The sequence below is a fragment of the Ascaphus truei genome, chromosome 12 (assembly GCF_040206685.1).
Source record: "Ascaphus truei isolate aAscTru1 chromosome 12, aAscTru1.hap1, whole genome shotgun sequence".
Classification (NCBI taxonomy): Eukaryota; Metazoa; Chordata; class Amphibia; order Anura; family Ascaphidae; genus Ascaphus; species Ascaphus truei.
The window spans coordinates 49,731,725-49,759,699 of record NC_134494.1 but is presented as its reverse complement, the minus strand read 5'-3'; the positions used below and the strand labels follow the sequence as shown (position 1 = coordinate 49,759,699).

Genomic DNA, 27,975 nt, shown 5'->3' with positions numbered 1-27,975 from the left:
AAATGTGTAAATATATTCCTACTGATTTCCTCCAATACAATTTAATTCTTCAAACATTAAATGTTTTTACGGTTTCAATACAAAGTAAGCATGAATGATAAATAATCTTGACCTGGCGTAATAAACAAAGTATTTTAGAATAAAAATGTAAACAAGCGTAAAAAATCTATCCGTTAAGTCTTGCTATAATTGTGTAAAAAATAAAAATCTGGATATTGGAGACTATAAAATAATAACTGAATATTATTACCACTATTTCTAGTACTGTTATAGGAAATAAAACGCTTTCTTTTCCTAATATGAACATTTAAAGAAAAAATAATAATACTTGTACATACTGTACATCGCACCCATAAATCTGTATAATTTTGAACCAATAACAATTCTTCTAGCAAACTTTGTTGTACTCCTAGAGATGTAATTCCCCGTTGTACTTTTTCAGTATTGATTATTTCTTTCAATAGTCCCAGTAGTAATAAATATAATAAAAAATAGTCATTTTGTCCTTTTTCCTAAAAAATTTAAAAATATTCAGTCCCATAGGTGATGACTCTTGTTGATTTTCCTCATTCTTCTTGACTCCGATCATCCAAACGTATTCTTTATTCATCACACAATTACATATGACCTGTAAAAATATAGCAGTATCATTATATTGGTAAATATATTTAACCTTAGTCCATCTGGACCATACACTTACAATCGACATATTACGTAAATAAATCACAAACATAACCTTTATCATAATGTTAATTATATCATAAGATCCTTCTCAATTTGTTTACCAAATACTTTTTTTCATAAAAAAAATGATCATAATTGTCATCTACTTCACTTCCCCCCTTTTTAAAATTTTGGAAATATAGAAGACCTATTTTAATTCCTAAATTTTAAATCCTATTCTACCAACTGATTATGGATGATACTTTAAATCTTTATTTAATCCCTAAAATTTCACATGTAAACTTTCATCACTAAACCTGTGAAATGAGAACCCCTATCTGACTCAAGAATGCGAGGAAAACCCCATCTAGAAAAAACATGATGCCAAAAAACTCGTGCTGTAGTAATTGCATCATTTTGCTTGACCAGAATGCTCTCAGCCCATTTTGAAAAGACAGCTCCCATAATCCAAGCATGTTTTAACCCATTCTTCCCTGAGGGTAAGGAACCATTGTGATCAATTTGCAATGTGGACCATGGGCCATCTGCTGGTGCAATACATTGGAAAGGTGGTTTTTGCCTTTTGAGCCCAGGATTTCCTTTTAAACTTTCCAAAAGTGTCTCTTGTCCTACGTGACCCAAACTTTCATGATTTATGGCCTTTTCTTTATGGACACGAGAAGGCTTTAAATCAACCCGGGAAATAGCAATGGACGTATCCTTTGCCTGTTTCTCTGTAAAGGAAAGGAGCTGCATATCTTTGTGTCTGACTGTCGCTGTGGCACTAGTCTCTGTAAGCACTACATTCTGTTCTGTTAAAACCTCTTCCTTAGCCAAGGAATCAACTATTGCATTTCCTTCAGTGAGAAAATCCTGTCCTGTTTTTTGTGTTATTTGGAAATCTTTCTTAAGTGTTGGCTTGACACAAAAATTATCACTGATTTCAGGTAATTGAAACTCACTGGTGACCATTTTAATTGGACAAACACTTCTCTCGTTACCATATTCAGAAGGATTAATTAACACAGGCTTTCTTCCTTTAGAATCTTTCCAAATTGCCTTATTGCCTAAATCCACAATATTACAAAGAGGTGTTCCTGACAACATTGGTAACTTTTCCTTTGTTACACTTAACTGTGCCTTGGTATCTATTAAAAACTCTGTATCAAACCCCCCTAAGGTTCCTTCTTTATCCAAAGTTACTGGAGTTAATACTTCAAGAGGACGTGGTTTCCGATAGTCTAGTCAGGATGAATTAAGTCTTTCGTCTATGTGAGTTATGTTACAAACCTGTTTGTGTGTGAGATCATTAGTGTCAGTGTAACTAGCCATGATTTCTGTAATTTTTTTTACAAGGAGAGCATCCCGTGTTTGCTTAGGTGCTGTGGGCTGAACAAATACATTCTCTTTCCGCAAACTTTTTTGTAGATCTAAGAATTTGTCACAGTTTCTTCTATAATGCCCGATTTCTCCGCAATGAAAACATTTAAAACCTTGCAGCCGCAAAGGCTTGTCTGTTCTGCAGTTGTCACTCCTGTCACTCTGACTGTTCCAAGAGCTGTTACTTTTTTGAGTGGCATGAAAGGCATTTCTATCATTAACAACTTCTGAGATTTTAAGTCTGGGATTATTCTGCAAAAGCTGACGTCTAATATTATCAATAAAAAGAGCAGCAACTTCTAATGATTCTTTCTCAGAAGCAATTGCTAATGTTACTGGATCTAAAAATGTAAAATTTTTTACAAATGCTCTAATCATTTTCTCTTCAGAATCTTGATCAGAAAACAGTAATTTGTATGCAGTCTGGAATTTTAACATAAACTCAAAAGTATCCTCTGTAATTTTGGGTTTAAGATCTTCCAAAATATCAACGGTAATGGCATGTCCGGTGGAAATGTAAATTAATTGATTAAGCCTGTCAATGCAAGACCCTTGTATAAAATCACCGTTATCATCCACTTGAGGCATGCTGACAGGCATTTTTAACCTTCGACTCATGTGAGTTGGTAACCACAGTTTGTAAATCTTATTTCTTTGTTCCTCAGTCAAATTAAATCGATCTGTATAAGATTCAAATATGTCTGCATTATGAAATGCATCCAGGTGATTTTTATAATCAGGTATATCTTTTAATACCTTCATTAAATGATCGTGAATCTTTAAATTCAGTGTGGCTGCTTTGTCATGGAACTTTTTCCTTGTCAGTTCTGTGCTGCTAATGTCAGTCATATCTACGTCTGCACTAGAACTAGGAATAAAAGACGCCCCTTGAGTATCTTTTTTCTTTTTGTCTTTACCAGCAGCGCATGCAAATTTGATATTGGATGTTTCAATTTGTTTTTCTAACTCATGTATGCGTTTATGTAAAATGTTACAATTTGAACATTGATCAGTTTTTACAACTTCAATTTTATGCGAATTCTCATCATTGAAAACCATCAAATTAAACACTTTGATCATTTTCATGACATTTCTTAATTTTTTCTTATCTTTATGCATAGTTAGTATTTTCTTATCTATTCTCTCATTTTCTATTTGCACCTGATTCCACAGAGAATTCCATAATTCAGTGTCAGTAGATGTATGAGGTAACACATTTAACATCATATTACTGTCATTTGCATATGAATTAATAAATTCCATTACTTACGTTTTGTTAAGTATTTTCTTTCACCGAAAACTTGTGCTGCAAAAACTCGAATTGTTCCCCCACAAACGTCGCAACGTTTCTTTGAAGAAATTCCACGCTATTCCATTCAGCGCATACAAATGCTCCAGACAATGCTCCCTGCACGTCCCGCAAATGTACCTTCTTCCTTGGGAAACTTGACCAGACAAAGGCAACCCCCGAACAGTCCGTCTCCCTCTAGGAGATTCGTGAAACGTGGTTCTCTGTCTCTGATCTGTTAATCAACTGTAGTCAAATCTACCAAAAACTTGACACTTCTTTTTTTCTTTGGTTCGTTTCAATTTTTTCTCAAATCTTGGATCCAGGATGTATCGACAACACCCCCTCTAATCCAAATGTGACGAAAAAACTGAATGAAGGCTGGCTCGCCAATGTTAAATGTCCTTAAATTCGCTTTTTCTGTAGATTCACATCAGTATAACAGAATTCAGCATTCTTGTCGTTTGCACACAAAAACAAAACGTTTATTTTGAAAATAATTACTTACATACAAAAATAGTAAGAATGACGATGGTGATGTTTCAAATAGATTGATATTCTTAAGAATAGTTGCACATAGTAACCTTCTTTCTGTTAATATTCTCTTCAGGTATTAACATGTCCTTTTCTCCTCTTCATGGTATTATCAATCTGGCCCGGTCTTTCTTCGTCTGGCCTATCTTCTCTCCATCCTTCCTTCCTTCCTAAACTCACTAAGCTCACTGCTGTATTTATCCATAAAGACCCACCCAGTCAGCCATTTTAACCTTTAAGATGTTATATCCCAACATGGTATTCACCTACATTACTGATGTCATATGAACTACTTCTGAACATATAAGTAGTTTCAAACTTACTGAATTGAAAAGTCTTATGCAGCATTTTTCCCAGTTAGGACTTGCAGCTGTTCAACAACTTGAGGCCACGAATTGACCTTTTGGGTCAATTCTGTCTGTCAGAATAGATCTGACCTTTCACTTAGAATACTGCACATGTAACAATAACTGAATATACAATCAGATAATATATAGATGTGAAGGAAAGTCCAGACTATTATACTGTATACTTTAACATTCTGCCTTTGATAACAGATTCATTCATTACAATATAATTATTGCTAAATTGGATTTCTTACAGCCACCTACACTTACACCCACATATACATACTAACGCTAACAGCCACCTACACGTACACCCACATATACATACTAACGCTAACAGCCACCTACACTTACACCCACATATACATACTAACTCTAACACTTACACCCACATATACATACTAACGCTAACAGCCACCTACACTTACACCCACATATACATACTAACGCTAACAGCCACCTACACTTACACCCACATATACATACTAACGCTAACAGCCACCTACACGTACACCCACATATACATACTAACGCTAACAGCCACCTACACTTACACCCACATATACATACTAACTCTAACACTTACACCCACATATACATACTAACGCTAACAGCCACCTACACTTACACCCACATATACATACTAACGCTAACAGCCACCTACACTTACACCCACATATACATACGAACGCTAACAGCCACCTACACTTACACCCACATATACATACTAACGCTAACAGCCACCTACACTTACACCCACATATACATACTAACGCTAACAGCCACCTACACTTACACCCACATATACATACGAACGCTAACAGCCACCTACACTTACACCCACATATACATACTAACGCTAACAGCCACCTACACTTACACCCACATATACATACTAACGCTAACAGCCACCTACACGTACACCCACATATACATACTAACGCTAACAGCCACCTACACGTACACCCACATATACATACTAACGCTAACAGCCACCTACACGTACACCCACATATACATACTAACGCTAACAGCCACCTACACTTACACCCACATATACATACTAACGCTAACAGCCACCTACACTTACACCCACATGCACATACTAACGCTAACAGCCACCTACACTTACACCCACATGCACATACTAACGCTAACAGCCACCTACACGTACACCCACATATACATACTAACGCTAACAGCCACCTACACTTACACCCACATATACATACTAACGCTAACAGCCACCTACACGTACACCCACATATACATACTAACGCTAACAGCCACCTACACGTACACCCACATATACATACTAACGCTAACAGCCACCTACACGTACACCCACATATACATACTAACGCTAACAGCCACCTACACTTACACCCACATATACATACTAACGCTAACAGCCACCTACACTTACACCCACATGTACATACTAACGCTAACAGCCACCTACACTTACACCCACATGCACATACTAACGCTAACAGCCACCTACACTTACACCCACATATACATACTAACGCTAACAGCCACCTACACTTACACCCACATGCACATACTAACGCTAACAGCCACCTACACTTACACCCACATATATATATACTAACGCTAACAGCCACCTACACTTACACCCACATGCACATACTAACGCTAACAGCCACCTACACTTACACCCACATATACATACTAACGCTAACAGCCACCTACACTTACACCCACATATACATACTAACGCTAACAGCCACCTACACTTACACCCACATGCACATACTAACGCTAACAGCCACCTACACTTACACCCACATATACATTCTAATGCTAACAGCCACCTACACTTACACCCACATATACATATTAACGCTAACAGACACCTACACTTACACCCACAAATACATACTAACGCTAACAGCCACCTACACTTACACCCACATATACATACTAACGCTAACAGCCACCTACACTTACACCCACATATACATACTAACGCTAACAGCCACCTACACTTACACCCACATATACATACTAACGCTAACAGCCACCTACACTTACACCCACATATACATACTAACGCTAACAGCCACCTACACTTACACCCACATATACATACTAACGCTAACAGCCACCTACACTTACACCCACATATACATACTAACGCTAACAGCCACCTACACTTACACCCACATATACATACTAACGCTAACAGCCACCTACACTTACACCCACATGCACATACTAACGCTAACAGCCACCTACACTTACACCCACATGCACATACTAACGCTAACAGCCACCTACACTTACACCCACATGCACATACTAACGCTAACAGCCACCTACACTTACACCCACATGCACATACTAACGCTAACAGCCACCTACACATACACCCACATATACATACTAACGCTAACAGCCACCTACACTTACACCCACATATACATTCTAACGCTAACAGCCACCTACACTTACACCCACATATACATACTAATGCTAACAGCCACCTACACTTACACCCACATATACATACTAACGCTAACAGCCACCTACACTTACACCCACATATACATACTAACGCTAACAGCCACCTACACTTACACCCACATATACATTCTAACGCTAACAGCCACCTACACTTACACCCACATATACATACTAACGCTAACAGCCACCTACACTTCCACCCACATATACATACTAACGCTAACAGCCACCTACACTTACACCCACATATACATTCTAACGCTAACAGCCACCTACACTTACACCCACATATACATACTAACGCTAACAGCCACCTACACTTACACCCACATATACATACTAACGCTAACAGCCACCTACACTTACACTCACATGCACATACTAACGCTAACAGCCACCTACACTTACACCCACATATACATACTAACGCTAACAGCCACCTACACTTACACCCACATGCACATACTAACGCTAACAGCCACCTACACTTACACCCACATATACATACTAACGCTAACAGCCACCTACACTTACACCCACATATACATACTAACGCTAACAGCCACCTACACTTACACCCACATATACATTCTAACGCTAACAGCCACCTACACTTACACCCACATATACATACTAACGCTAACAGCCACCTACACTTACACCCACAAATACATACTAACGCTAACAGCCACCTACACTTACACTCACATGCACATACTAACGCTAACAGCCACCTACACTTACACCCACATGCATATACTAACGCTAACAGCCACCTACACTTACACCCACATATACATACTAACGCTAACAGCCACCTACACTTACACCCACATATACATACTAATGCTAACAGCCACCTACACTTACACCCACATATACATTCTAACGCTAACAGCCACCTACACTTACACCCACATATACATACTAACGCTAACAGCCACCTACACTTACACCCACATATACATACTAACGCTAACAGACACCTACACTTACACCCACTTATACATACTAACGCTAACAGCCACCTACACTTACACCCACATATACATACTAACGCTAACAGCCACCTACACTTACACCCACATGCACATACTAACGCTAACAGCCACCTACACTTACACCCACATATACATACTAACGCTAACAGCCACCTACACTTACACCCACATGCACATACTAATGCTAACAGCCACCTACACTTACACCCACATATACATACTAACGCTAACAGCCACCTACACTTACACCCACATATACATACTAACGCTAACAGCCACCTACACTTACACCCACATATACATACTAATGCTAACAGCCACCTACACTTACACCCACATATACATACTAACGCTAACAGCCACCTACACTTACACCCACATTTACATACCAATGCTAACAGCCACCTACACTTACACCCACATGCACATGACCCTACTCTCACATACACTCGCATCCACCTACCCACTTACAGTATATAGACACATATAGATTGGGGTTCACTAAATGCAGATGCCGGGTATCGCATACCAATGAACTGCTAACTCATTTACTTGACTGGTAGTTAACTAAACATAGGGGTGCGATATCACACATCAGCGTTTAGTGAACCTTGCCAGGCGGATCATGCTCATAAAATCCACATATAATTAACATGACATTTACACGGCGCAGTCACTCTCATACTAAAACCTACCAGTGGCGCACTGCTGTGGGACATACACAATGCGCCAGCGGGAGAAGCAGACATTTTCTCGTATGAGAAGGAGACGCAGCAATCGCGCAGTTATACCCGCTGAGCGCATCAGAATTTCATAGGAAACTGTATCCACGTTACCACAGAACCACTGTAGATTTGTTGCAGGTTGTGATACCTTCTAAAGGACCAACACAGGAGTTATTTATAGATTATCAAGCACAGAGCTTTCCAAACCTCACACGTTTCTTCCTCAGGTGTACAGTCGTGTCTTTGTTCTGCGTCTTTGTTACGAAGAAGAGACCTGTGAGGTTAGGAAACCTCTGTGCACAATAATGTAGGCAGCGTCATTGCACTCGGGGGAGCGCTCCCGGGAGTGACAGAAAGCGATAGTCCCGCCCCCTTCTCGCACTCAGCCAATTCAAAACAATGGCCGCTTCCCCTACTGGTGCGCTGGGTATGTCCCACTGCAGCGCTTTATGGGTTGTATAACGTTGGCTACATCTGTATGAAGAACTCTCATTGTGATCCTTCAAAGGGAATCACAACCTGCAACAAGTCTACATTTCTCCAGAACCAAATACTGCTACAAGGACTTTGTTCTACATCTAAACCATCTTCCAATGGCCAGATACAGTAGTGTGATGACACTATGGGGTACGGGGAACCACTTATTTTTGAAAAATCTACAATTCCATTTTCTATTTAAAGATAAATGGATTTATTTTAGGAATCATCGCTCCCTTTATGGATTCTAAACATACATTTTGTATACAATATTTCTAAGATGCAGTAGAAAATAGGATTTCCCCCAATGTTAAATATATTTAGCATTTGTTTTCATTCACTTCTACCAACAAGGGCTACAGTACATTTTACCTGCATTTGTTCTCTGGATTGTAATTTTATGTATTCCTGCACTTACTCGGTTACCTTGCCCAAAAAATGATTTCTCCATGTAATTGCAATGTTTAATTCAGCTTTTTATTAGCCTTTTTTAAATTGTAGAAGGAATAAAAATACTAAGAAACATAAACACGTACGGTAAGTTAAGAAACTAGTATTTCAAGTAGAAAGCTTAAAAAAACGGTATAAATATCACAACAATTAAACTTAGTGTAGCTACACATGGTTCCAAATTGATACATTTAAATGAATGAATTCTCATTCTAAGCTAATATATGGTGTAGAGGTTTTTAACTAATTTGCTGTTAACTCTCTTGTGTTTAACAGATCCCTCCAAACCAGGAAACCTAACCTTTACCAACACTGGAACACACAGCATTTCCCTGACCTGGGGAGACCCACTAAATATGTCCAATGTGACAAAGACTTTTAATATAACCTATAGGAGTTCTTCAGGCGCTTGGAGCGTTTCAAGTAACACAGCATCTGTCACCCTTCAGACCCTCAGATCTGGGACTAAATACACAATTACTGTAGTAACAGTTGGAGCCCGGCAGTATCAGAGTTTACCTGTGAGCGGAGACGTGTACACAAGTAGGTGTTCAGCATTTATCTATCTTCTGTAATTTTGTTATTTGCCTCCTGTTATGTGTTACCCGGGGTAGCACCTCTGTCCTCAAAGTTTCTCAGGCAGCTACTGTAAAGATGCTTTTTATCTTTTTCAATTGATCTATTGACTAAATAATGATTACCGTTTTTGCTAAGGTTACACAATGTAAAAAGATCATGGATAATTTAGTAGTAGATAACCTCAGGTAAGCACAGAAGGGTGGGGGGCCGTGTTGGTCCTTTTATCCATGTTTTAACAGAGGAGGGAGAGGGAGTAGGTGGTAGGATACCGTTTATTGGACCAACTACGAACAAGTAGTTATGTTACAAGCTTTCAAACCTCTCAGGGTCCTTCATCGGCTATGGCAGAAAATATTATATACAGTGTTTGTAATAGGGATATCTGGTTGCAATGGATATTAAGAGTATATATACTGGCCTCCTCACACTCATCCCCCCTCACACTCTCCCTTGCCTCCTCACACTCTTCACCCCCCACACTCTCCTCACTCTTACACACACACACCTCTCTTACCGTGGGGGGCACACACACCTCTCTCTTACATTTGTACACACAAACACCTTTCTTACCTTGGTACACAAACACCTCCCTCTTACCTTGGGGACTGCGGTGCGGCGCCAGTCCGTCGCTTTCTCTTCCCGTCGCCAAAGTTGGACTAGACCTCCGGCGCCGACAGGATGAGGAGGGAGAGGAAGAATATCAGTGACCGGGCAGCTGCTGCTGAGCTAGGGAGCCGCCTGGTCACTGCTACGTGGGGTGCCAGCACGCAGCTGGGCCTGGGACAGTTGGGAGAGTTGTCCCAACTCTCCCCACTGGCGGTCGCGGAACCCCCAAGGGACCCTTGGTTGAAAATCACTGCAATAGAGGATACGTTTTTTTCTCACATTTGATTGGGCTTCTTCTGAACTTCAGAGCTTTTCGAATAGGCCCCAATGACTACTGAAGTAGTATGTGTGGCTTGGGTTAATCGAATGAACTCTGCTCAGCCCAAGTGTGTTCAGCTAACTACAGCTGAGACCCTAGACAGTCTTCAGCTGATCAGAAAATACCAGAACCGGCATCTTCCCCCTCCTCCTGGGATTTAGAGGAGAGAGTGGAGACAGAAGGCCTTGCCGCGGACGCGGACCAAGTACCGCTCCCGTCAGAAGCACCCAACATCGGCTGTTACCAGCTGGCCTAGAATACAGCACCATCCGAGGAGTGTCAGCGTTTGTGCCACAAGTGAGTACTCTCTAACAATATCCACTGCAAGCTTTCCCCCTTCATCTAGTAAATACTCATTGGAGCAGATTATATTTGGACACTATTGTGGACATTAGTTCAATTTTTTTAATTATATTTTAATAAATGTGCTCTTTTCAATTTTCACTCACCTGTCATGCTATGTGTTTTTTTTTTATTACATGCACCTGATATCTTATCATACTGAACTTCATTGGTATCAACAAAGACGCTTGTCTTTCATCGGATCACCAAATGGTTGTATACTTACACTTTTTTTTATTCTTTATTTAAATCTGAAAAAAATGCTTACTTCATCTATATATATAAAACTGAAAATCTTGGTTGTGAGTGTCTGTAGACCATTTGATTGGTCCGTCGGTCTGCCAGCCCTCCCACGGCTCTCATTGGCCAGTGTTTCTCGCCCCGCCCCCCCACGGCCCCATTGGCCGGTGCGCTCTAACCCAGGGGTCCCCAACCCCCGGCCACACTGCTGCTGCCGCCTGAGGTGAGGTAATGCTACCTGGTGGTTGTGGTGTCGGCTGTTGCTGCTGCTGCTGCTGCTGCTGCTGCTGCTGCTGCTGCGCGGAGGCTTAACTGAGATGTGTGAGTATTTGTTCCCCCCTCCAGCTCCGTTTTTGACCACCCCCGCTCCGTTTTTGACCCCCCTCGCTCCGTTTTTGACCCCCCTCGCTCCGTTTTTGACCCCCCCAGCTCTGTTTTTGACCCCCCAGGTCCGCTTTTTGACCCCCCCTAGCTCAGTTTTTGACCCCCCCCAGCTCCGTTTTTGACCCCCCCTAGCTCCATTTTTGACCCCCCCTAGCTCCGTTTTTGACCCCCCCAGCTCAGTTTTTGACCCCCCCCAGCTCAGTTTTTGACCCCCTCAGCTCAGTTTTTGACCCCCCCCAGCTCAGTTTTGACCCCCCCAGCTCCGTTTTTTACCCCCCAGCTACGTTTTTTACTACCCAGCTCCGTTCTTTACCCCCCAGCTGTTTTTTACCCCCCAGCTCTGTTTTTGACCCCCCCAGCTCCATTTTTGACCCCCCCAGCTCCGTTTTTGACCCCCCCCCACCCAGCTCCATTTTTGACCCCCCCAGCTCCATTTTTGACCCCCCCCAGCTCCGTTTTCACCCCCCCCCAGCTCCGTTTTTGACTCCACCCAGCTGTTTTTGACCCCCCCCAGCTCCGTTTTTGACCCCCCCAGCTCCGTTTTTGACCCCCCCAGCTCCGTTTTCACCCCCCCCCCCAGCTCCGGTTTTGACCCCCCAGCTCCGTTTTTTACCCACCCAGCTCCGTTTTTGACCCCCCCCAGCTCTGTTTTTGACCCCCCCAGCTCTGTTTTTGACCTGCCCCCTCCGTTTTTGAACCCCCCAGCTCCGTTTTTGAACCCCCCAGCTCCGTTTTTTATCCCCCCCAGCTCCGTTTTTGACCCCCACAAGCTCTGTTTTTGACCCCCCAGCTCCGTTTTTGACCCCCCAGCTCCGTTTTTGAACCCCCCGCTCTTTTTTTTACCCCCCCCCAGCTCCATTTTTTATCCCCCCCAGCTCCGTTTTTGACCCCTCCAGCTCCGTTTTTGACCCCCCCAAGCTCCGTTTTTTACTCCCCCAAGCTCCGTTTTTGACCCCCCTGCTCTGTTTTTTACCCCCCAGCTCCGTTTTTTACCCCCCCCAGCTCCGTTTTTTTACCCCCCCAGCTCCGTTTTTTACCCCCCCAGCTCTGTTTTTTACCCCCCCGCTCCATTTTTGACCCCCCAGCTCCGTTTTTGAACCCCCAGCTCTTTTTTTTACCCCCCCAGCTCCGTTTTTTATCCCCCCCAGCTCCGTTTTTTATCCCCCCCAGCTCCGTTTTTTACCCCCCCAGCTCCGTTTTTTATCCCCCCCAGCTCCGTTTTTTACCCCCCCAGCTCCGTTTTTGACCCCCAAGCTCCGTTTTTGACTCCGCCAAGCTCCATTTTTGACCCCCCCTAGCTCCGTTTTTGACCCCCCCAGCTCAGTTTTTGACCCCCCCCAGCTCAGTTTTTGACCCCCTCAGCTCAGTTTTTGACCCCCCCAGCTCAGTTTTGACCCCCCCAGCTCCGTTTTTTACCCCCCAGCTACGTTTTTTACTACCCAGCTCCGTTCTTTACCCCCCAGCTCTGTTTTTTACCCCCCAGCTCTGTTTTTGACCCCCCCAGCTCCATTTTTGACCCCCCCAGCTCCGTTTTTGACCCCCCCCCCACCCAGCTCCATTTTTGACCCCCCCAGCTCCATTTTTGACCCCCCCCAGCTCCGTTTTCACCCCCCCCCCAGCTCCGTTTTTGACTCCACCCAGCTGTTTTTGACCCCCCCCAGCTCCGTTTTTGACCCCCCCAGCTCCGTTTTTGACCCCCCCAGCTCCGTTTTCACCCCCCCCCCCAGCTCCGGTTTTGACCCCCCAGCTCCGTTTTTTACCCACCCAGCTCCGTTTTTGACCCCCCCCAGCTCTGTTTTTGACCCCCCCAGCTCTGTTTTTGACCCGCCCCCTCCGTTTTTGAACCCCCCAGCTCCGTTTTTGAACCCCCCAGCTCCGTTTTTTATCCCCCCCAGCTCCGTTTTTGACCCCCACAAGCTCTGTTTTTGACCCCCCAGCTCCGTTTTTGACCCCCCAGCTCCGTTTTTGAACCCCCCGCTCTTTTTTTTACCCCCCCCCAGCTCCATTTTTTATCCCCCCCAGCTCCGTTTTTGACCCCTCCAGCTCCGTTTTTGACCCCCCCAAGCTCCGTTTTTTACTCCCCCAAGCTCCGTTTTTGACCCCCCTGCTCTGTTTTTTACCCCCCAGCTCCGTTTTTTACCCCCCCAGCTCCGTTTTTTTACCCCCCCAGCTCCGTTTTTTACCCCCCCAGCTCTGTTTTTTACCCCCCCGCTCCATTTTTGACCCCCCAGCTCCGTTTTTGAACCCCCAGCTCTTTTTTTTACCCCCCCGGCTCCGTTTTTTATCCCCCCCAGCTCCGTTTTTTACCCCCCAGCTCCGTTTTTTATCCCCCCCAGCTCCGTTTTTTATCCCCCCCAGCTCCGTTTTTTACCCCCCCAGCTCCGTTTTTTATCCCCCCCAGCTCCGTTTTTTACCCCCCCAGCTCCGTTTTTGACCCCCAAGCTCCGTTTTTGACTCCGCCAAGCTCCGTTTTTGACTCCCCAAGCTCTGTTTTTTACCCCCCAGCTCCGTTTTGTACCCACCCCAGCTCCGTTTTTTACCCCCCCAGCTCCGTTTTTTTACCCCCCCCCCCAGCTCCGTTTTTTTACCCCCCCCCCAGCTCCGTTTTTTACCCTCCCAGCTGTTTTTTACCCTCCCCAGCTCCGTTTTTTACCCCCCCCCCAGCTCCGTTTTTGACACCTCCATTTTTGACCCCCCCAGCTCTTTTTTTAACCCCCCCAGCTCTGTTGTTTACCCCCCCCTCCCAGCTCCGTTTTTTACCCCCCCCAGCTCCGTTTTTTGACCCCCTCCCAGCTCTGTTTTTTACCCCCCCAGCTCTGTTTTTTACCCCCCCCCAGCTCTGTTTTTTACCCCTCAGCTCCGATTTCCCCTCCCCAGCTCGGTTTTATACCCCCCCCGCTCCATTTTTTTACCCCCCTGCTTCGTTTTTTACCCCCACCCAGCTCCATTTTTTACCCCCCCAGCTCCGTTTTTTACCCCCCCCAGCTATGTTTTTTACCCTTTCAGCTCCATTTTTTACCCCCCCCAGCTCCGTTTTTTATCCTCCACCAGCTCCGTTTTTGACCCCCCCAAGCTCTGTTTTGTACTCCCCCAACCTCCTTGTTTGACCCCCCCCCAGCTCCGTTTTGTACCCCCCAGCTCCATTTTGTACCCCCCAGCTCCGTTTTTGACCCACCCCAGCTCCGTTTTTATCCCCCCCCAGCTCCGTTTTTTACCCCCCCCCAGCTCTGTTTTTTACCCCCCCAGCTCTGTTTTTTACCCTCCCCAGCTCCGTTTTTTACCCCTCCCAGCTCCTTTTTTGACACCTCCGTTTTTGACCCCCCAGCTCTTTTTTTTTAACCCCCCAGCTCCATTTTTTACCCCCCCAGCTCCGTTTTTTACCCCCCCAGCTCCGGTTTTTACCCCTTCAGCTCCATTTTTTACCCTCCAGCTCCGTTTTTTACCCCCCCCCCCAGCTCCGTTTTTTACCCCCCGCAGCTCCGTTTTTATCCACCCCCCAGCTCCGTTTTTGACCCCCCGAAACACAGTGACACACTCTGACAGACACAGTGACACCCCTTCTTCCCCCCCGCCAATGCCTTCCCCGCCCCTGCCTTCACCCCCCCGGCCCTGCCTTCCCCTTTCTCCCGCCCCTGCCTTCCCCTTTCCCCTGGCCCTGCCTTCCCCTTTCCCCCACCCCTGCTTTCCCCTTTCCCCCGCCCCTGCTTTCCCCTTTCACCTGCCTTCTCCCCCCCCACCCGTGCCTTCCCCTTTCCCCCACCCCTGCTTTCCCCTTTCCCCCGCCCCTGCTTTCCCCCGCCTTCTCCCCCCCCAGGCCATCTCCCCCCCTCACTTGCCTTACCCCGCCCCTGTCTTTCAACCACCCCCTCGCCCCTGCCTTTCACCCACCCGCCGCCCGCACTCCCGCCGCCTCCCGTCTTTGCCTTTCACCGCCCTCCCTGCCTCTGCCTTTCATCCACCCGCCGCCCGCACTCCCTCTGCCTTTCAGCCACCCGCCACCTCACGCCCCACAGCCACCACACGCACTCAGACACCTGCCGCTTCTCACCTACCCGCCACACTCGACACACACCCGCCGCCTCTCACCCACCCACTGCCCCTCACCCACCCGACACACTCGACACACACCTGCTGCCTCCCGCCCCTACGCACTGACATCACTGACCAGCTGCACCCACTCATCACCCACCCGGCGCCTCCCGCCTCACACCCACCCGCCGCATTCACACCCCTACACACCGACATCACTGACCAGCCGCCGCCTGCACTGTCCAGACACCCGCCGCCTCACACCCGCTCACACCCTAGCGGGACACCCACCCACAGCCAGCACTCACCCGCCACCCGTACTGAACACCCACCCGGTGCCTCACACCCTAGCGGGACACACACCTAGCATTTTTACATCACTTATGTCACCAAAATATACATTGTACTGTGGTGTGTTTACAATAAACCATTTTTAAACAACATTGTATTACATTTTCTTCCATGTTTCTTTTCAACATTATTATACAACCTTTCCACCAAATAGTCATCCTATTGTTCCCCTATTTATACATAATACTACCTATTACGGATTTACATCCCGGGCAATGCCGGGTATATCAGCTAGTTGATTATAATATAAGGCGCCGAATTTATTGTCTTTTCTTTACATTATGTATGGCTTGTGTATAACGTTCTCTATTCTCCCTTAAGCATGTGAAGGTGAAACCTCTTTTTTGTGTTATAATAGGACCGTATCCGGTGAAAAATCTCCGAGCTGATAATGTAACATCAAACTCTGTTCCCCTGAGCTGGGATAAATTTGATGAGTATAACAGTAATTATACCTACAGAGTACAGACAAACACAAGTTCACCATCGTCTGCAGTAGTGGTAAATGAATCGGTAACTGCAGTAAATAATCTGACAATAAGTAACCTGACGCCGGGGGAAACATATATATTTACTGTATTTGCAAGAGCGGACAATGTCACTGAAGGAGATTCTGTTTCCCTAACCACCTGCACAGGTGAGTACCGGCTAACTGCTGACCTGGAATAATGTTACTCATTTTAATTATCTGTTTATTAAAGAATATCAGAGACGGCATTTCCCATCAGTCGCACTCCTAAAGTTGGGCGTAAAGTAAATGTCTGTTTGTTCCGCTTCAGTGGGCCGTTGTTGTAAATGCCTGAGCGACCTGAATGAAATATTATGCTACTAATTGGGTGACAGTGAGCTGACCATGTCCACAACTTCACAGTAACAATACTGTACTTAAAATATATTGAATACACTAACAATATTATTGTTTCTTAGTTTTAAATGAGTCCTGCTTAAAGGCCTTGATTAGCGTGTATTTTGGGGGCTGCAGACATTCATTGGTGGGAGTGCAGAGGTATAAGCAGGGAGACATATACTTCTACTGTATTGGGGGAAATAAACCTGAGCTTTTATTCAGCTCTCAGCTTCAAACAATGCCGCTTTAAGGCAGTATACAAATACATAAATCCGGCCTATCCCTGTGTAAGGGCTGACTCACTCTCCCAGTCCCTATCTGCAGGGCGGGGAGGATAGGCCTCTTTCCAACCACTGACCCCAAAGTCCAAAGAGGTAACTGACAGCAGGGGCTCTTTCCTGCAGTCTGGGTCTGGGTTGATGTTCCCGGGGTGATTCCTCTGACAGGTTCCAGGGTCCGCTGTGTCCTGGAATAGAGGGTCTGATTCCCTGGGATCTCTCTGACAGCACCCACTTCCCTAGTACCAGAGCAATCCCCTGCAGTTTTAGCAGGAGGCTTCTCTACCTGAGCCAGGTGGAGACTGGCTAATTGTTTCTAGCTGCAAATAACCATCTCCCTGCTGGACTCATCGACCAGATACAAGCTTTCTATCTGGAGCCCTATTTAGACAGGGGTTAAGGTCCTGTCACAGTGAGCAACAGGCGGACCAGGGGCCGCATACAGACCTCAGGGGCGACACTTGCGGCCCCCAACTGCTTACCACCCCAGCTGTCCAGTTTCCCTCTTTCCCCACTCCCTGTGCTGGGTAATGTCAGTGCAAATCACTCATTCCCAGTAAGGAGAGGAATGGGATAGTATTCATCAGTGTGTCGGCATTAGGAAGCTGAAGGGGAGAAGATCCTACCCATGGCTGCAACGTCCCTTCTGCCTGTGTGCGCCATACTGTATGCATACGTGGGTAATGTGCGGCCCATTTGAGGGATGAAGGGCCTCACATGTGGTATATATACAGTAGCAGTGCTTCAAGTCTATACAGTACTAACCAATATGGACCAGATGTACTTAACATTGCTAAGGTCTCCTTAAAACCCATTCAAATGAATAAGGTCCTCTAAGTCTTATTAGCACTATTTAATAAATAGGAGCTGGTGTCTAACATGAAATATTTCCTCTCTTACTTTCGTTGGAACTTATATTCCGATGTGTCCGGTAAAGGTTCAGGGGCTTATTCTATAACTGGCGAATCACCCGGTCAGTGGGGAGGTTCTGCCGAAAACCACCCAATTTCCCCTTCGGCGGTGTTGCAGAGAAGAGGCAATGTCACGCGGTTAGACTGAACAAGGGTTTTATTCGGTCAACCCAAGATGCAATACACATAAAATAAAACAGCATCAGAAAGAGATTAAAAAAATCCATCCATAGGAGCACTGCGTATTTTGTCATATAAATTCCCTGTAAGCCGTATAAAGGACAAGGGAGATTTCATACCATCGATACGCTAGGTTTTTGCGACCTTAGTTCTGGGGGTAAAACAGACCTTAAGTAGGAGTTGTCACATAGACCAGACCTTCAGTCGCCGGGCAGCTGCTTTCCTGATCAGGGACAGACCACAGGAAGCTAGGCTGACTTTTTTAAAGGGCTTATGATGCTGCTGTAACCTTGCCAATGACCTCTGTTTAACTAGTGCTCTGCTGGACTCAGAAGCTACAGATACGTATCCCACACATCAGACAGGCTATCCACCCTGCTACAGGCGGATATAGAATAAGCCTCCTAGTTCCTTAAACACAAAGCTACAATTCAACTATAGCCTGATCTGTTGTGTACATAAAAACACAATGTTTTCTGTGAATAGACTAAATCTTCGAATTTATTATTTTAGTTCCTGGGAAAATTCCACCTTCGAATATCACAGTGAACAATAAGAATTCTATAAGTTTCCTTGAAGTGAACTGGACGAAACCGGCAGGAAAAGTGGATTATTACAATGTCACCCTGACAGGAGACCTTAATATAACAAAGAAAGCTGATTCTACACAAGTGAATTTCACAGACTTACTACCAGGCAGAGAATACTCCATCATTATACTAACAGTTAGTGCCAACTGCAGCCAACCCGCAGAACCAGTGATAGAGGCAACATGTAAGTATGATTGTTATTATTGTGTTAAATTGGATCCAACGTTTTACAGTAGATCACACAAATAAAAAGGAGGTCTGTATTAGAGAGCCCTTTCCTTCTAGTAGGCTCATACTGGTGGGTCCCCGATTTCCTTCATAACATTACTATCCCCCTTTCAGTGATCGCATGACCACTGGCTACTTGTTGGATGAACAACTGTCTCCACCTATGGGAAACTAAATACACCCCTTGTATTTTAAATATTATATATTAACAAATGAATTGTAACAATTAGATAATTTCACGAATTTGCTTCATTTTTCGTGAGGTTCAAGCATCTACAATCACTTGATACGTATCCCCCAAACTATCATAGGTTTAATTTTTAGAACAGACCCCCACCATATTTACAATATATGGAATCCATTTAAATCTTGGTTGAGCCTTCTAGAAATTTGGTACAGTAGCTTTAGTGTTCGGGATGTTTGGCTAGTTGGCAAATTAAATCATGCAATCTGTGCTGCTCAAAATGTTTGCTTCATACATTATAATCATACATCACAACAATAAAACATTATTGTAAGAGGCACGTGCAGAGGTACGACCACGGAGACATCTTTGGGAAAAAATAAACCATGGCTTTTGTTCAGCTCATAGTTTGATTTCGAAACCTCACAGATCTCTTCTTCCAGTGTACTTTCTTTGTTATGAAGAAGAGACCTGTGAGGTTTCGAAATATCTGTTTACAATAATTCCATGTTTCAAGAACTTTCATCCTGCTCCCTTAAATGTTATCACAACCTCCAACAAATCTACATTTCTCCAGGGCCACTACTGCTATATAAGGACTTTCAACTACGTACTGTAGAACTCTACTAATGACCATTTAGTGCAATGATAGTCATTGTATTGACATTTTATTTCTATATACGGGACTCGAAAGAGTCGGCTTAGGCCGTTTTGTTGCAACAAAAAAAAAATACGGAAAGATTCCCGAAGCCCCTTTCTCAGTATTCTATATAGGGGCCAGAGATACTTGAAGCAGGTCCCAAGCCAACTTTATATGAAACTCCAATGAAAGTTTCCTGCTTCAGAGAAAAATTGTCTCAACCCCCTATTCAACCCTATTATTTTAGGAATCCTGTCTCCCTTTCTGCATTCTAAGCATGCATATTGTATAGATCTTTCTAGCATATAGTATAAAATAGGATTTCCGCAAAATGTGAAGTGCAGCTGCAGCCACCGGTATTCGACCACATCACGTTCCAAACTCATGGCCAATTCTCCAAATACCCCGCGACATGGTCCAAGGCAGATCAATGGCCCATCGGATTAACACAGTCAACCTGTCTGTAAGAGACACGCAGTCAGAGAGAGACTGAATCAGTCACTCTTCCTGCGCGCCTCTAACAAGCGATCGTGGGGCTTTCATTTTATTTTAATATTACAGTATTGTAGCAGGGGGTCTCCGGAGCAGAACCACGCTGATTTCAGTTCCAGGGACCCCCTGCTTCCAGAGTTACAGGCCCCGTTATGAGGTGCCTGTATCCCGGCGGACATGTTTAAATTCTCCTGTGTCACAGCCCACGTGATCAGGGGATTTAAACCAAGCAGAGGGATACCGGCACCCCAACGCAGGTAGAGTGACTGCTTCAGTCTATCTCTGACTGCGCATCTCTTACAGAAAGGTGGAACCCGGTAGGAGTCCCATTCAAACGAAGGGACCCCTACTGTGTTAATCCGATGGGCCATTTTTTCTTCTGTGGACTACCTACCGCGCTGGGTTTTTGATGAGAATCAAAGTTTTTCCCGAGATGTGGTCAAACATGAGACTGAACCTGTATATTTAGCCTCTTTTGAAATGATAGAAATACATTTTTTAAATAATTTCTATCACTAAGTGTTAGTTTACTTGGTTGTAAGATTGTGCATTCCTGCACTTATTAGGTTTTAATTCAATGCATTCTCATAGTTTTTTACAGTGTACAAGGAATATAGATGCTAGGAAACCTAACCAAATATGTTAAAAATCAAGCAAAAGTTACTAAAAACTGTCTAAATATCCCAAAAATGAAACATGGCTGCACACGTGTGCAAATGAATACATTCCAATTCTAATATATAGTGTATAGGTTTCAACTAATGTTTTGTTATTTTGTGTTTAACAGATCCATCTAAACCAGGGGATTTAATCTTTACCAACATTGGAACAAACATCATTTCCCTGTCCTGGGGAGACCCAATAAATATGATCAATGTGGCAAAGACTTTTAATATAACCTATAGAAATTCTTCAGGCGCTTGGAGCGTCTCAAGTAACACAGCATCTGTCACCCTTCAGAGCCTCAGATCTGGGACTAAATACACAATTACTGCAGTAACAGTTGGAGTCCGACAGTATCAGAGTTTACCTGTGAGCGGAGATGTGTACACAAGTAGGTTCTCATTTATTTCTATCTCCTACCGCATGTTTCACCTTAATTACTGTAGCTCATGTCATAATATTGTGTCCCTGGCAGCTTCAGTTGTACTGGAACCATTGAGTAATAAAACACCTGGCAGCTGTTGTCCTGGGGTTACCAGAATTACCTATTTTTTTTTATATGAAACTAAAATGATCATAAACTTAATGGGTAATTCAATAACCTGCCGACCGTGTTTTGGACCAATTGTCCCGTTTTGTAGCATATTGAATCATCCCCTTTACATCCATCAACTGTGTGATCATATAACAAACTGAAACCTCTTACTGTATAATGCTCATGTAAATTATTATAACAAACCTCAATGTTAATCAGCATTTGTAACACAGTAATGGAGAGAAAGATGGGAGCCACGGTGCTGCCTATGAAATTGTGGTTATTATTCAAAGTGAAGTATCTACTTTATATTACATAGTTATCAAATGTACATCATGGGTCATATTTACTGACGAGTGTTCTACCATAAGTCTTCTTCCAGAGTTTTAAGACGCCTTACTACCTATTGAGGTCCATGTGTTGAGGTTTTTAGACCCTTCTCTTAGGTTCCCAGATTAGTTGTTTCAATACCACCACATTATCATGGTTACAATTGGTCAGTAATAAAAACGGCGAGGAATTAAGAAGTCTGTGAGTTGCTGAAGCTCCAAGAGAATAATAATATTGAGTTTGCATTGTTATTATACTTCTCTTTGAACTAAATGAAACTATAACGTGGTTTTTTTTTAAATTGTTTTATTGTAGAACCGAAACCCGTGAAACTGCTCCGAGCCAATGATGTGACTTCAAACTCTGTTCCCCTGAGCTGGGATAAACCTGATGAGTATAACAGTTATTATACCTACAGAGTACAGACAAACACAAGTGTATCATCATCTATAATAGTGACAAATGAATCAGTTACAATAAGTAACCTGACAGCTGGGGAAACATATACATTCTCTGTATTTACCAGGGCAGACAATGTCACTGAAGGAGAATCGCTCTCAGTCACTACCTGCACAGGTGAGTATTCCATGATTCCATGAGGGTAAGATATCATTCTGAGAGACACTTTTACTTTGAGTGTGTTTAAAAGTCAGAGTACATCCATACACACAGGCTGCACACACTCTATAACAATTAATGGCACAAACTTTATCTCCAGTCATTGTTTCTCAAGATTATATTGTACTGTATTGTAGAGACATGCAGCCTAGATTTTTTAAAAGAATTAGAGCACAATAACATCTTCCACTAAATATAATAGGGGTTCTCTGAATGTAACGCGGGGTCTACAAGACTGATTAAAACAATCACAATGAACAACTCGTATCTTTTTAGATAGGATAGATATGCAGGAATATGCACACAAAAAAGTCAAAACTTAGGCCGAGTTTTGACACAAAAAAGTAAAATAAAAGTGATATTCTCTGTTAAATCACCTGGTTAGAATAGATTGAACAGTAAGTTCCATTTAACACCATAGGAACATCATTGTTTTCTGAGTCCTGAATTTTGGCTCACAAAATAACTCCCATGGATGAAACAAACACCGACCTTGTACGTTCTGTGACATAAAGAAAAGAAAACTTGGTTTTTAAGCGTACTGCCAGTGTGTACAACACTGAATAGGTCCTGCATTACAAACGTGTACATCTTTGGTTCTAAGTAACAATTCCTTCATTTCAAGGTCACATGACATTTACTATACACATTGTAAGAACTTTAACTGCGTACAATAAATGTGTTATATGGCTCTGAATGTGTTCTCTGCAGCCTCTGGTCTTTACAATAATCAAAGTCAACGCCGCAAATTTGTAACCGTTATAACCATGATATATGCACATTGGAACCGTTCCCACCACGGTATACCAAATTAATATAGCATGTATTGTAGCGTGGTCGTGGGAGGGGGGAGTTGGGTTAGAAACTCCCTTCCTCCTCGTAGGTTCACTTCGGTCCACTGGCTTAGTCAAGCCCTCCCAGAGCAGAATTGCTGTTGCCTACGGGACATTTTTAAAATCCCTATATTATATATTTTGATACTACAGGTGCGCCGACGAGTATTCTAAAACTTGCCTTAAAAACTTGCCTTGGAAAATCTGGGACTATCACCAACAAGACCCAGGTACAAGCTGGGTACATGCTGGGTACATGCTGCAAGATTTCAGTGACATTTCTGCAGAGACTAATGGCCCATCGGATTAACACAGCAGGGGTCCCTGGCAGTCCCATTCGGTTTGAATGGGACTGCCAGGGACCCCCGCTGTTAATCCGATGGGCCATTAGTCTGTCTTCAGAAATGTTACTGAAATGTTGCAGCATGTACCCAGCATGTACACAGCATGTACCCAGCATGTACCCAGCATGTACCCAGCATGTACCTGGGTCTTGTTGGTGATTGCCCCAGATTTGTTTAAGAATACTCGTCGGCACTACAGTACCTGTATTAAACGTTTGGTGTTTTTAACATTACTACATACTGTATTACTACATATTACTACATATTCATCTCACTATTTACTACCCATTCATCCATGTAAATGATTTTTCTACATATTAGTTAAATTGAGTTCTTATAAGTAGGGATTCTTTTCTGGATCACCGGTCCCTCTTGACCTTGTTATTCAGTTATTTTGTATCTTTTGCTCTCTTTTAGTGCCTGGTTTATTGACATCTGAGAATATCACAGTGAGCAATAAGAATTCTATAAGTTTCCTTGAAGTCAACTGGACGAAACCAGCAGGGAAAGTGGATTATTACAATGTCACTCTGACAGGCGACATAAATACAAAGAAGCAAACTGATTCTACACAAGTGAATTTCACAGACTTACTACCAGGCCGAGAATACTCCATCAATATACTAACAGTTAGTGGCAACTGCAGCCAGCCCGCAGATCCAGTGATAGAGGCAACATGTAAGTATGTGTTTTGTTCTCATGAGTAGATTTATTCTCGACAACATCCACATTTTACTGCAGTTAATTGTGTGTTGTCTAGTCGCTGAATTTAAAGTAATACCCCAACTTTATCATAAGGTGCACAACATTATTTGTCTAAGCCTTACATGGTGCTACACATCGATTAGACACCATGTTGTTCTCCACACATTACTCACCCTTAGAGGGGTTTTCTATATCGGAACCCTAGTCAATAGCACTCAAGGCCCTAGAACAGGGGTGGCCAACTCCAGTCCTCAAGGGCCACCTCCAGGTTAGGTTTTAAGGATATCCCTGCTTATAATGAAGAAGAGATTGGGGTGGATGATCCCCCCAAAATGACGAGTGCTGCAGAGTGTATAATCCAAAGGTATATGGTACATTAGTTTTGCAAATACATCCGGAGAGTTGGGAGTCAGAGCAGTGATGTAACTGAATGAACAAAGCCAAGTCCACCGACTTGGACCCCTAGTGTGGGAAATAGCCTAGCGATAAAGAAGGGATGACCGGGGGAGGTCTCTGAACCGGCACCGGACCCCTGTATATATAAAGTCCCGCATATATGGCCAATTCACCTGGGTCAGTTCTGGTAAAAGTATTTGAAGATCACTTACTGCGTCCCGTATCTCCGTCCGGGTAGGCGTGCTCCTGGCTGTACAAACGAGCAGACGAACACCTCTCAGTGAAGAGAGACAATCAGCGGGCACTGCTATGCAGAAATGTGAGGCTGCACTGTGCTGTTATAGAAAATATTTCTTTATTTAACCATAGACAAAAATGGATAAAAGAGGGGATGGGCCCCTGTGAACTCTGACGCGTTTCACCCCTGTGGGGCTTTGACAAATCCTCACATTTTTGCATAGCAGTGCCCGCTGATTTTCTCCCTTCATTGAGAGGTGTTCGTTTAAACATAATGAAGATTTACACATTGTGCTGGTTGTGGTCTCACTGTTTGCACTGGGACTGGGGCGCAGATAATGCTGCACATTGTATCCCATGCACAGGTCATAGATTTAGTTAATGTCCGTGTCAAGAGTGGTGGATATTTATGTCAGCAACTGGTATTACCTCTAAGTGGCTTAATAAATACAGCTTCACTCAGACGTAGACACTCGCAACAGGTAGATACTGTGACAGATGCCTATTGTCACACAATAACGGTATCCTAATTGTACCTCTCTTAGTATCCTGAATCTCTAGTTAATTAGTAACTATTTGTTCTACTGCCCCATAGACTGGGCTATTTATTAAGCTGCGGGTGCTGATTGGGGCTGGAAGTTTAATGAATAACCCCTAAAGGCTCATGCTCGTAAAACTCATACATCCGCTTATAGTCAACAACACAACCCAGTCACTCTCATACAAATACACATACAGTACATCAGAGGCCCATGGGGAAATACATTCAAATGATCATAGGACCGCTTTGCAGATTAGTGTTAGGCTGTGACACCTTTTATGGGACCAACATGGGCGTTCTTCATAGACGAAATTATAGTGAACAGATATTTCCAAACTTCATGGGTCTCTTCTTCATGTTCACTTTCTTTGGTTTGTTTCTTTGTATGAACAAGAGACCTGTGAGATTTGGATGCACAAATATTCCATATTGAAGGAACCCTCATATTGATCCCTAAAAGGTATCACAACCTACAACAAATCTACATGTTTCTAGTACCAGTACTGCTATAGGGTCTTTAAACTACATAGATCCCTTTCTAATGACCATATAGTGGGATGATACTATGGGGTAGAGTACCAATACTTTTTACAACCCCAGAGCACCACTCTTTTTATTGATAAACTTCTAGTTCCACTTCCTATTTAACGAAAAAATAGATTTATTTTAGCAACCCTCTCTTCCTTTCTGCAGTCTAACAATGAATATTGTGTAAACAGTATTGTGTAACCCTGCCCTTATTGTGTAACATTTGACAAAATGATATCTCTTAGCAGTTTTTAATTCAATAGATTCTCATTTTATTAAACCTTTTTCTAAATGTGTAAGGAATATACATATTAAGAAACCTAAAAATATATGTTAAAACTAGGTGTTTCTAAGTAAAAAAAACAAAAAAAAAACTTCCAAGAACTGTATCAATATTACAACAATTAATCCTATCTACACAAGTCTCCAAATTAATATATTTAATACTTTCTAATTCTAAACTAATAAATGCTGTATACAGTAGGTTTGAACTAATATATTAACTATTTTGTGTTTAACAGATCCCTCTAAACCACGTGACTTAGTCTTTAATGACATTGGAACGAACAACATGTCATTGTCCTGGGGAGACCCAATAACTATGACCAGCGTGACAAAGACTTTTAATATAACCTATAGCAATTCTTCAGGCGCTTGGAGCATCTCAAGTAACACAGCATCTGTCACCCTTCAAAGCCTCATGCCTGGGACTAAATACTCAATTACTGTAGCAACAGTTGGCGCCCGACAGTATCAGAGTTTACCTGTGAGCAGCGATGAGACCACAGGTAGGTGTTTATCATTTACAGTATCTTCCATACTTGTACTATAAAGAAATAATCACTACAATAAAATTAAAAAAGACCTGAAAGGTTGAATCAACAAAACCTGACTTTCTGGAGCTTGATAAGAGGACTTGATGCTCAGAGATGTTGCAAGTTTTGTTGATTTATCCCTCTGCCTTTTGCTGTTGTTGTAATGACTGTTTCTTAACACACATTTTCATTAGATTTTCAGAAATTACATTTGATCCATTAAGAACTCTAATGGTCCATGACCTACCCCCGATACCTTTATGTGTATTCTATGTGCTAACCTGGATGCTGTCCTACCCTTCTGCTTATTCCATGCCCCACCTCTGTTTTTACCCTACACCTTGTGCTTATTCGATGTGCCCCCTCCTATCCTGATTGGGCTTCTCCCATGTTGCATTATTTGGGATTCTATTCAGCATAGGTCAGTACATTGTGTAATAATGTGTCACCTTTCTCCCCCTAAGTTCCAGATTCTGTGCCTTCATTTGAGTGCTACTCTCAGCCTGAAAAATCTGCCCTTTCATTCACATGGCAGTGTCCCAATGGGCAACATTCCTTCTTCAAACTTACAGTCACTGACAAGACTCCCGTCACAAATGTAACAACCGTTGTTTCTAACTGTTCTTCTGGATACCAGAGTTTCAACGTGACACATTTAAAGTATCATACTGAATATGCTGTTAATATCACAACTCTTTCATATGGCAAAGAAAGCAACGCAGTGCAAGAAATCTCATGCTGGACTTCAATAACAAGTGAGTTGAATACAATGATTTTCTCAAATGTGATACATTGATAGTACTTCCCATTCACTTTGTAAACCATTGTGATTGGGGCTTCGAGTATCCGCCTTAAAAGAAAATACAAAAAGAAGT

At 43.2% G+C, this 27,975-nt stretch overlaps 1 protein-coding gene across 2 annotated transcripts in view; it reads left to right on the top strand.

Moving 5' to 3' along the window:
- LOC142464250 (receptor-type tyrosine-protein phosphatase beta-like) overlaps positions 1–27,975 on the top strand; it is a 158,311-nt gene that overhangs the window by 90,671 nt on the left and 39,665 nt on the right. For both annotated transcript variants that reach the window (XM_075567664.1, XM_075567665.1), the window contains 8 exons: positions 9,632–9,898; positions 16,564–16,842; positions 18,935–19,195; positions 21,343–21,609; positions 22,399–22,659; positions 24,296–24,556; positions 26,807–27,073; positions 27,565–27,855. In XM_075567664.1, the coding sequence (XP_075423779.1) occupies positions 9,632–9,898; positions 16,564–16,842; positions 18,935–19,195; positions 21,343–21,609; positions 22,399–22,659; positions 24,296–24,556; positions 26,807–27,073; positions 27,565–27,855 (2,154 nt within the window). The remainder of the gene's footprint in view (positions 1–9,631; positions 9,899–16,563; positions 16,843–18,934; positions 19,196–21,342; positions 21,610–22,398; positions 22,660–24,295; positions 24,557–26,806; positions 27,074–27,564; positions 27,856–27,975) is intronic.